The sequence below is a fragment of the Delphinapterus leucas genome, chromosome 12 (assembly GCF_059928025.1).
Source record: "Delphinapterus leucas isolate spDelLeu-1000000601 "Yukka" chromosome 12, BTC_Dleu_Yukka2, whole genome shotgun sequence".
NCBI lineage: Eukaryota > Metazoa > Chordata > Mammalia > Artiodactyla > Monodontidae > Delphinapterus > Delphinapterus leucas.
The window spans coordinates 38,432,658-38,444,958 of NC_143140.1; the positions used below are offsets into that span (position 1 = coordinate 38,432,658).

Here is a 12,301-nt window from a genome sequence, read left to right on the forward strand (position 1 = left end):
TGCGCTCTAGAGCCCGCGAGCCACAACTACTGAGCCCATGTGCCACAACTACTGAAGCCCACCAACCTAGCGCCTGTGCTCCGCAACGAAGAGCAGCCCCCACTTGCCACAACTAGAGAAAGCCCGCGTGCAGCAATGAAGACCCAACGCAGCCAAAAATAAATACGTAAATAAAATTTTTTAAAAATATTTTTTAAAAAAGTTCTTAGCAAACTTGAATGCGGTAATGAGGACACCCCCACCTTCCCCAGTCTCACTGAAGCTAGTTCACAGATCTCAGGATACAAAGACCAGCAAAGATCATTTGAGCCAGCCCTTCCCTGAGACCTGAATTCCCCCACAACCTCTTCCTAAACACTTTGAATGGAGAACAGTAAGAGTATGGGGTGGGCATATACGTGTATGTTTTTCAAAGATATCCAGCATTTTTTCCACCTTTTAATCTATCAAATAATAAGCCAAAAAAAAATAATCCACGTACAATAAATGATGGTAAACGAGCTGCTGAACAGTGTTTGTTTTTCTTAAAACACAGAAGGTTGCGTTCCTTACAAATTCAGAAAAGCAGTGTTAGGTTCTCTGGGTTTGGTACGGCTCTCCAGGGCAAGCAGCTGTGCAACAGAACCCGTTCCCTTTTGTGCTTTACTTTCACTTTTCTAGGCTCTCCAACTCTCCATGTCTATTTTAAAGAGTGCCAAATCCACATGCAATTCTCTAATAAGGATACTTTGATCAAAATATCAAATGTGGGCTTCCCTGGTAGCGCAGTGGTTGAGAGTCCGCCTGCCGATGCAGGGGACACGGGTTCGTGCCACGGTCCGGGAAGATCCCACATGCTGCAGAGCGGCTGGGCCCGTGAGCCATGGCCGCTGAGCCTGCGCATCCGGAGCCTGTGCTCCGCAACGGGAGAGGCCACAACAGTGAGAGGCCCACGTACCACAAAAAAAAAAAAATCAAATGTGACTCCACATTAAGAGGGTTGCTAAAAAAGACAAGAAATAACAAGTGTTGGTGAGGGTGTGGAGAAAAGGGAACCCTCGTGCACTGCTGGTGGGACTGTAAATTGGTGCAGCCACTATGGAAAACAGTATGGAGGTTACTCAAAAAACTAAAAATAAAATTACCATATGGTCCAGCAATTCCACTTCTGAGTATTTACTAAAGAAGACAATAACACTAATTCAAGAAGATACATGCATCCCTATGTTCCCTGCAGCATAATAGCCAGGATATGGAAGCAACCAAAGTGTCCATTGATAGATGAATGGATAAAGAAGATACACACACACACACACACACATACATACATACATAGTATGAAATATTATGCAGCCATAAAAAATGAAATCTTGCCATTTGTGACAACATGGATGTAACTTGAGGGTATTATGCTAGGTGAAATAAGTCAGACAGAGAAAGACAAATATCATAAGATTTCACTTATATGTGGAATCTAAAAAATAAACAAGCAGTGTATGTATAACTGACTCACTTTGCTGTACAGCAGAAACTAACACAGCATTGTAAATCAACTATAATAAAAAAACTATAATAAAAAACCTAGAAAAACAGCATTGTATATCAACTATAATTAAAAAAAATTTTTAATTAAAAAAAATCAAAACAAAACCAGACTCACAGATACAGAGAACAGACTGGTGGTTGTCAGAGGAGAGGGGAGGTCGGGGGGTGGGGACATGAATGGGGGAGGTTGAGAGGTACAAACCTGCAGTTATAAAGAGAATAGGTCATGGGGATGTAATGTACACCATGGGGAAATATAGTCAATAATATTGTATTAACTTTGTATGATGACAGTAACTAGACTTATTGTGGTGATCATTTCAAAATGGACATAGACATTGAATGTGGTACACCTGAAATTAATATAACACTGTATGTCAATTATATTTTAATTAAAAAAACTTGCTGATAATAAAACTGAGATTCGGGACTTCCCTGGTGGCACCGTGGTTAATACAGAATGTTAGTAAAAGTTATTTGAAACAACCCACAAGTCCAGAAAAAGATTAATCACATAAATTACAAGGTAGCCATGGGATAGGATATTATGCAACTACTAAATACACTGTTTTGAAGAATATTTAATGACAAGGGAAATGGCCATAATACATAGTTAATTAAAAACTGCAGGTTACGGACTTCCCTGGTGGCACAGTGGTTAAGAATCCGCCTGCCAATGCAGGGGACACGGGTTCGAGCCCTGGTCTGGGAGGATCCCACCTGCCGCGAAACAACTAAGGTTGTGCACCACAACTACTGAGCCTGTGCTCTAGAGCCCGTGAGCCACAACTACTGAGACTGCATGCCACAACTACTGAAGCCCGCACATCTAGAGCCCGTGCTCCGCAACAAGACAAGCCTCCGCAGTGAGACGCCCATGCACCGCAAGGAAGAGCAGCCCCCGCACGCCACAACTAGAGAAAGCCTGCGCAGAGCAATGAAGACCCAACGCAGCCAAATATAAATAAAATTTTTTTTTAAACTGCAGGTTATAACTATATCAACATAATGATCCCAACTTTTAAACATACATATATACATGTACTTGATAAAATATAAGGAAACATACCACAATATTGACGGATATTCTCTGCGGGTGATGGGGTCACAAGTTAATTTTATTTTTTTTAAACTTTTCTATCTTTTCTAAATTTTCTCTAGTAAGGAAATGACATTTCATATCATACACAAACATATTATGTACATTTTAAGAACTGCTGAGTATTCAAAGTCTGTCCTCCTACTCACCTAAATTAAGGAAAAGTTCTCATGATTCTGGATGTTTCCCGGAGTAGCCTGTGTGGCTAGATTATTTTAAATAATATCTAGGACCAAAAAGCTAATATTGATACACACACACTCACACAGATGGCAAGGACAATAGTGGCTTGGCTGTTCCAAAGCTAAGGCAGAAAACTGTCAGATCCAAGCCACTTCCACTCCTGGATGTGAGCCAGTTCTAAATTATCCAGACTCTTGGTTGTTTGTTTCTACTTCTCCTTTGAAGGTCTCCACCACAAAAAGAGCAAAGGCAGAGAAAGAAGTTGAGATCAAATCAGTAGTTTGCCTGCATTAGCAGCTCCGATCAAAAGGTTAGAAAGGGGCATAGAATAATGACTGAAATGAGCTTTAGAGGTTTGCTGTGGACTTGAATGATTTGTTCTCCTCCAGTCCCCATGGAGAGCTGGAAGCTACGGGCTTATTTTAAGGATCTGCATCTACGTGCCAAAGTGCCCTGCAGGTGACAGCATCAGATTCCCCCAAGTGTGTGCGTCTCCGCATGGGACTCAAAATCAATTCTCCAAAAGCACTGATCATTTCTTTAAAAAGAACACTAAATGCCTCAAGTCCCTCCAGGAAGTAATAGAGGAAAGGGCCAAGTCATAAATAAATTCACAAAAGATGCTTCATTTCTTCGAGAAGGGATTCTGTACAATCTGAGATTTCTACTGACACTGGATACCTAAATCTTTCTGACTAAACAACAGATGACCTCAATACACTTGACCCTTAAACAACATGGGGGTTAATTCACAAAGAACTTATAGTCTGTCCCCTGTATCCAAGGTTCCTCCGCATTCGTGGATTCAACCAAGATGGACTGTGTGGTACTGTAGTCATTACTACTGAAAAATAACCACGTGTAAGTGATTCATGCAGTACAAACCTGTGTTGAGTGTCAACTGTAGTGTGTGTGTGTGTGTGTGTGCACATAGGGTGTGTGTGTGAGTGTGTATGCATAGGGTGTGTGTGTGTATGTGCTTGGGTAGAAGTGTAAATGTATGTGTACAAGTGAGTGTGTACAGAGCATGTGGGTATAGAAGCATATGAGGAGATGTGAGTGTGTGTGTACTCATAGGTGTGTAAAGGTGGTGTGGTAGGGAAGGAGGGAGTACGAAGAAACAGGAAGCAAGAGTAAATACAAAACACACCCCTAGATGAACGAAAAGGAATCACTACCTTTTAGACCACCATGGAAAACCTGATTAAAATAAAGGGAAACTACTTTAAGTGCTACAAACATCACCAATATGACAACATATTCAATTTAGATAACTTCCAACACATCACAAGACAAGGAACACCTCCGTGCTGATCACTTAGGAAATTAAATATAAGTCCATACTATCCCTGTCCCCACCTAGTTATTGCTCTAAAAGATCTGCAGTCAATGCCTGATCCATTCCAACCAAGTCTGGTAACATATCTAGAGCCCCATCCCCACCAATCTGGAGAGTTACTCCTGCTGCCTTTAGCCTGTTCTGAATCTCTGGGCATGCACATGAGTATACACACACACACACACACCCTTATAGACTTCACCAACCTCCCCACCCACCCACCCACGACTACCACATATGACTGCTCACCTGCCTCAGTTTCTTGTATGATTCTCTCTTGCTTGGTTCCATCCATCCATCCATCCATCCGACATTAATTAAGAGTATTCTATATGTTATTCACTGGTGATCTCATGTCTCTCAGCTGGGGTATAAAAATCCTAACTCCTGTCAATCCCCTTCCCCAAATCGAAATATGGAACCTTGACGCCCACATTCCTAGGCCCCGGGCACTTGCTTAGGTACTGTTTAAAACCAGAGAGACTCAAAATGGTTCCCATTCATCAAGGCAGAGGAAGCCTCTCCCAGAGGCCCCAGCTGCCATGTATATCCCACCACCCCACTCCAATGCACACGCGTGCACGCACACACACACACATACACACATGAAGATCTGGTCCCTTGACATCAACCCAGGTTGAGCTGACTTTCCCTGCCCCACTGCCAATTTTACTCCTGGCAACCACCCCCATCCCTACCCCACACATATGTGCATCCTCTAGCTCCGGTCCCACTCATCCCACTTCGACCCCTCCAGTTTAGAACTGTAATTCTCATGGGCCTTACATCAAGATCACACAACAAAGATACCATTTCTTTGGTCAAAATGCACGTATAATAATATGAATAACAACGCCTCACATAGCACTAGACTTACAAAGTACTTGTTGACACTTTCCCCATTTTCCCACTATCTTGAACTTTCCAGCTCTACTACTCTCAGCGTATGATCTACAGACACCCCGCTGGAATAGGAGAAGGAGTGCTTTGAACTCAAATGACGCAGAATCATATGCACCTATACGCACGTGTGAAATATCTGAGACTAGTTCAGATTCAAAAGGAACATGTGAGATGGGCAGCGAGCTCATCAGCCCCACCCGACCACGGCTGCCGCAGTGCTGGATAAACCAGAAACTGGTGAGCCACCACAGTCCAAAGGAAAGTAAGGGAGACCAACAAAACAAGGGCACGAGGGGGGATGCAAGCCCTGTTTCAGTGACAAGTATTAAGTCCACTACGTAAGGAGCTGGAAGAAGAGCCCTGGTGTAGAACGCGGCAGGATTTGTGTCAGCTTTGCAAAGAACATGGTCTGAGCGAGGTGGCAGGTGAGAAGCCGGGTCTCTCCTCGGCCTCCACATGTCCTGAGCACAGGAAACCGACCCTGGACCCAGACACCATGGCCTGGCGCCTCCATAAAGCACAGCCAAGCTCAGGGGCATTGGCCTAGAATTCTCCATTGTGCTGCTCCCACCCTCCACCCCCCGGCAACTCCCCAAACCTGAAGAGCTTTGTAGGGCTTGCCTTTTATCAGCCGCTCAGGTCTCGTCCCGGGTAAGGTCCACATTGCCTGTGCCAAGTGTCCAAAGACGGTGGCGTCTAGAGTGGAAAGCTTGGGCCCCATGATGTACTTCTTATCACCTGCAGCAGACAGAGCAGAGAGAGGTCACTGGGCCAGCCCTCACCGTCCCACTACGTCGCAACAGCATTCAGCACGCACCCATTATATGCCCGTTTAAGTGTGCATCAAAAGCTTTGCAAAACCAGGGCTTCCCTGGTGGCGCAGTGGATGGGAGTCCGCCTGCCGATGCGGGGGCCGCGGGTTCGTGCCCCGGTCCGGGGGGATCCCGCATGCCGCGGGGCGGCTGGGCCCGTGAGCCATGGCCGCTGGGCCTGCGCGTCCAGAGCCTGTGCTCCGCGGCGGGAGGGGCCGCAGCAGTGAGAGGCCCAAGTACCGCAAAAAAAAAAAAGGAAAAAAAAAGCTTTGCAAAACCAAATGCATGTACCCCCTTTGACTTATAACTAGAAACAAAAGTAAAGCAAATTAAACAATTCTGTGATATATCAACCCATACAACAGCAAAGCAGGGAAGTAACTGGAAACATATCAAGATACGTGGATGAGAGAGGGGGCTCCTGGGAAAAAGGGAGAATTGATCACCCCCAGACCTCCAGAGGCACCTCCTTGCCTCCAACCCTAGCCATTAAAGTTTGAGGTGCTTGAGAACACCTGGAAGTTTGCTTAAACCATCTCTAGTAACCCCAGCCAAGCACAGCCATCCTGAGCACTTACTTATTAAATTAATTCATTTCCTCGGGAAAAACAAGAAGCCTAAGCTACTTAGGAAGTTTGGAGGCAAGGCTTTCCATGATGTCTCCATGGTCTTGGCGAAGTTCTCACCACTGAGCACCAGCAGGAAACAAACATAAAGAGGAGCTTTAAAACTGCAGAGACCCAGCCCTGGGACCAGGCTCCCATACAGAGATGTCTCACATTGCCGCTCCCAGCTCTCCCTTTTCTACCACGGCTGACCTAGTTCAGGCCTTATCACCTGGACTTATCACATCTTACCTACTACAATTGCCCCAGGTTGTCTCCAGGCCACTGTGTTGCAGGATAAAGAGGCAGCCCAGGTGGAAACGGATCCATCCTACTTCACATCCTGCCACCACTGTTATTCACTACGGAAAGCCTGGTCATTAACTAACCTCACAAAGCTTCAGCTTTCCCATCTGGAAAATGGGGATGCTATTAAGGGTATTTCTTAGGGCTACTGTGAGGATTAAATGACATAACACATGTAAAGCGCTTAGCGCCGTATCTGGTTAACTCATCAAACACCAGCACTCATGAGGAGAGACCCTCTGTTTCTCCGGTCCATTCCATATCCCACCCATACTTAAATCTCTAAGACACTCTTTTCACTGTGGCGCTCCCTTTCACAAAGACCTTCGGTGGTTTATGGGCGATGAAATACAGTCCAAACTCAACCTGGAATCCAAGGCTCATCGCGCTCTGTTCCCACCCATGTTCCAGCTTTGTCCCTCATCCTCCTTTACCCTAGCAGACCCAGAACAGCTCCACTCCCCAGCATGCTTCATGCTTCCCACTGCCACACCTCTGCCCCCCAAAACCCATATGTGCCCCCCACTTCTCTCCATCTGGTAGATTCTATCCATCTTTCCACCAGAAGCCTCCTTTCAAAGCCGTCTCAGGGCAATAGAAGCTTTCAGTTCAGACAGCCCTGTTTCAAATCTCACTTTTACACATATGACCCAGTTTCAGAGAGGAGAAAACAAGTTAAAGGAGAGCTACACTGGCTTCCTGGTCCCCCAGAATTTTGATTTCCTTAAAATGCTAAAAGGAAAGAGTCTAAGGGAAATGCCAGGGTAAACTGTGAATTCTGTTGTAGACTCCAAAGACTTTGCGGGGGCAAGAGGAAAAAAACGTACGTGAGTTTATAAAAACTTAGGAAATCGGGCTTCCCTGGTGGCGCAGTGGTTGAGAGTCCGCCTGCTGATGCAGGGGACACAGGTTCGTGCCCTGGTCCGGCAGGATGCCACATGCCACGGAGCGGCTGGGCCCGTGAGCCATGGCTGCTGAGCCTGCGCGTCCGGAGCCTGTGCTCCGTGGCGGGAGAGGCCACAACAGTGAGAGGCCCGCGTACCGCAAAAAAATAAACTTAGGAAATCTAAAAATAGAGCACTTAAGACCTTGATAAAAGGGAAAAAATACTAAATATAATCATTTGGATGCATACATCAACTAACGCATATAGTGTTCAGCCCAAATTTGCCACTTGGCTCAGAATGTTAAACCTGGAAGGACACTGAGTCAGTAACAGAACCAGACTAAAAATGCTGGCACCCGGGCCTCCTGACTCCCAGCCTGATGCTCTCTGCTCTGTACAATATGCCGTGAGGAGAACCACCTCAGAGATAAAGACCCTCCATGCAACAAGCAAGAGGGTTGAGCTGTGGACGTTTACAAAAGGATGCTTTAGTCAGGAGGGAACACAGAAAACAGAAGGAAAAAAAGAACAAAAGTCTAAGGGTTTTTAAAGGAACTTGCCAAAAAAAAAAAAAAAAGGATAGAATTTAGCCTTCATGGTAGATACACAATTATATGTACATATACACACAAGACAGTTATAAATTTAAAGAATATAAAAATACCCTCTGTTACTAAGAAATCCTCCAGTCTTTCTGTATACCCTTCAATCAGCTTCTGCTAAGATTAACGTCTTAGGTAATCACACTACGTTTACCAAAACTAAAAAATTAACATCAATATAATACAATTAACTGCACTATAGGCTTCATTCAAATTTTATTAGTTTTTCAACTAGTATCCTTTTCTGTTCCAGGGTACCAGCTAGGATCCCACACTGCATTTAGTTATCAGATTGCCTTAGTCTCCTCTAATCTCCTCAGGCTTGCCTTGTCTTTCACAGCCTTGACACTTTTATTAAAGAATACTGGTCAGTTATTTTGTAAAATTTTCACCAACTTGGGTTTGTCTAAGGTGGTTAATAATTAGAGTAGTCATGCATTTTTATGAACCCTTCTGTGATGGTTATTTTATGTGCCAACCTGACTGGACTACGGGTGCTAAGTTATGTGGTCAAACATTATTCTGGGTGTTTCTATGAGGGTGTTTGGGATGAGATTAACATTTAAGTGGTAGACTGAGTAAAGCAGAATGCTCTCCCTAATGTGGGTGGGCCTCGTCCCATTAGATGAAGGCCTTATTGGACAATAGGGCTGACTCTCCCTGGAGTAAGAGAGAATTCCTCCTGCCTGACTGCCTCTGCACTGGGACACGGGCTTTTTCTTGCCTTCAGACTTAAATGGAAACATTGGCTCTTTCTTGGTCTTAAGCCAGTTCATACTGGAACTACACCATCAGCCCTCCCAGGTCTCCACCCTGCCAACCCACCCTGAAGATCTTGGGACTTGTCAGCCTCCATAGTTGTATGAGTCAATATAACTTTATTATAGAAGAGAAATAGACATGGATAGATCTAGATATCTATATCTAGATCTCCTATTGGCTTGTTTCTCTGGAGAACCCTAATACCCCTTCTCGGGGCATCATTTCAGGGGGTCCACAATGTCCATATGTCCATATCACTGGGGATGTTAACCTTGACCATGCGGTGAAGGTGGTGTCTATAAGGTTTCTTCACTGTAATGTCACTATTTTTCCTTTTGCAATTAATAGCCTTGGGAGAGAAACTTTGAGACTGTATAAATATCCTGTTTCTCCTCAAACTTTGGCCCACTAATTTTAGCATCCATCAGTAGATGTCATCTGAAACAATTATTACTGTGGTGTTTGCCTAATCAGGATTTTCTATTTCTCTCAATCCTTCTACATGTATTGATCCAAATACTACTGCTCCCTTCATCCCCCATTTACTGACATATTCCATTATTTATTTAAGTGTGCACTTGTCGATATATATTTTATTCTATGGCCTATAATCCAGTACTCTCATTATTCTTTTTGCTGTTCAAATTGTTCCGGATTTGGCCTTTTGAGCTTGGCAGGAAGTATTTTTAAGAGGGAGACTGAATTTAGATTAGACTCTGCTTAGAGATGAAGAGGACAAGCCCAAGTCTCAAGTCTGCAGCACGCCCAGGCTTCACCAAGTGAGCCCATTTTTCATTAGTGGAGGGTGTTAGCAAAAGCAAAACATTACGGGCACTTCTGAAGGGCACTGAAGGAGCAGGCTTGGGTGACGAGGCAACTCAAGCCTCAGTTTCAGTAGGTAAACCACCCCCCCAGTTTCTGTAGAGATGGACAGAAGGAGCTGAGGGATATCTGAGCACCTGTAACTCCCTGCCAGCCCCCAGATTTGGTGTGTGGACCATGAACCATTGGTGAGAGCAAATAAAGATTGAAAATATCAGAAACACTGGGAGGTGAGGGACCCAGGGTACATGGGACTCCCTAAGGGATGAGGAGAGGACAAATAGAGAGCAACATGGATCTTAAAAGTCCCACCAGAGGGAGGGACCGCAAAACAGAGCAAATGAGGAAGCACTCCTGGTCTAGGCTGTTTGCCTCCTGTCTGCCTCTCAGCCTCTTCCTCGGGGAGGATGCATGAGAGCTGCCAGCAGATAGGTCTCTCCAGGCCCTGGCAGGACAAGACAAGGTCTACCTCATATGAGAGCTCTACTTCAGTCAAATATGCCGGGAGCTCATCCCATCACCATTCTTCATCCCATCCTTCCTGTCTCACATAACCTCCACTCGTCTAACCCAACCCTTCCCTTATGACTCAGATCAAGTTCTCCCTCCTCCAGTCCAGGAAGGCTACCTGCACTGTCCACTCCCCTAGCACCTCTCATTGCCCACTCCCCTGCCAAACCCCAGAGGGACAACTGCTTAGAGCAGGGCTGCTCAAAGGATAGCCTGATGCCAGCATCAGCATCACACACGCTCAGGTCCCATCTACTGAATCAGAATGACTGGGAGTGAGACTGGGAGAAAATCTGTGTTTCAACAAGCTTCCAGGTCAGTGTTTCTTAAACTTTAGAGGCATAAAAATTCCCTGGAGAGCCTGCAGTTCTTAGACCACACTTTGAATAGAGCTGTTCCAGATGATTCTTATGCACACTAAAGTTTGAGAACCACTGGTCCAGACTAGAGTATGTCAGTGGTCTTAAACTCGAGCATGCATCAGCAACACCTAGAGGGCTTTTTAAAACTACTGATTTATCCCCCATGCATCCCCAAGCCAAGAGTTTCTGATTCAGTAGGTATGGAGTGGCACCCAAGAATCTGCCTTTCTAACAAGATCTCAGGTAATGCTGATGCTGTTGAGGGACGACACTTTAAGAACCACTGGTCTAGATCACTCATTAGGAATTCACATGTCATCTCACAGTCTTATTTATGTGTGTGTCCTATCTCCTCAAGTAGTTTTTAATCTCCTTGAGGGCAGGTAACCCTCTGTTTTACTTTTCTGTCCATCTGGTACCTATCACAGTAGAAATCATCAGTCAAGGTGTTGATAGCCTTAAGTATGTTTGATCTGTCTTTTGTTAGATTAGAGAACTATTATAAGGATTGAAAAATGTAATAATGTGAAAGCATTTTGCAAACTAGAAGGTGCTATTCTAACATAAGGAATTATTTTACACTCGTGGACAATAATAGAACAAGTACTACAGCTGTGGGCAGAACAGTCTAACCTCCCACGCGGTGTAGAAATCCCTTCTCCCATTTCCCTACCAGACAGTCCCCAACTGCAGCCCCTCTAGGGACTTCTCCCTCATTTCCTGGGCAAGGCAGGCAATTCTCTGGTTAGATAGTTCCTTACACTGAGACAAAATATGTCCCCTTGGTACATCTACCATTGATCCCAGTTCTTTCCTCTGGAATCACACAAAGAATTTACGGCCATATTTATTTTGCACAACACCCTAGGAAAGTAAGTCTCCACTAACATACTTCTAAGTAAAAACCGATGACTTGTGTTCACATATATCACTATGGGATAGTGGGCAGAATGTTTGTTTCAGAGCATTGGAAGTAGCTATAGAAATGAACCTCTGAATTATATCCACTTATTCCCTTACTAATTCTGCTCCCAGCTTTTACTGGCCACTATCAGCTCCATTCCTGCCATTTAGCTAAATTTCCAAACGCTATAAGTGGCAGAAGATAAAAGACTGGCTGTGGAGAGAATATCGTTCTAGAGAGAAATTAAAGATTAATAGTCAAAAGATTTTCAAGCACTCATTTTTCTATTAATCTAAGAATTAAGAGTAATTACGAGTTTCACCTACTTAGCGTTCCCTATACTTGAGCACTGATGGGTTTATAAGCAGATAACTCCAGTGAAGTCAATGTTGATATCATTCCTATTTCTAATTGTCCCTCTCTCAACCTTTAATTAACTGGGACTTAAAGAACACTTGAGAGACAAAGACTTTGAGTGCCTTCCCCAAGGATAGCACAGGTCACAGTAATCTTACCAGCCAACCTTCAAAGAACACATCCTTGAAGCTCTTTTTCCTGCATGTGACTCTCCCAGAGGGCAAAGCTGAAGGAAATCTATGCTCTAGTCTCTCTTACACTCCTGGTCAGACCTCTCTTTGTCAGAAATCATATGGCAGGCCACTTCCTTTAAAGAGCTCTTGTT

The 12,301-nt window shown here is 44.5% G+C and overlaps 1 protein-coding gene across 1 annotated transcript in view; it reads right to left on the reverse strand.

Annotated features, from left to right (window-relative positions):
* FAXC (failed axon connections homolog, metaxin like GST domain containing) overlaps positions 1–12,301 on the reverse strand; it is a 92,540-nt gene that overhangs the window by 17,097 nt on the left and 63,142 nt on the right. The window contains exon 6 of the mRNA XM_089921888.1: positions 5,670–5,786. Coding sequence (XP_089778014.1) covers positions 5,670–5,786 — 117 coding nt within the window. The remainder of the gene's footprint in view (positions 1–5,669; positions 5,787–12,301) is intronic.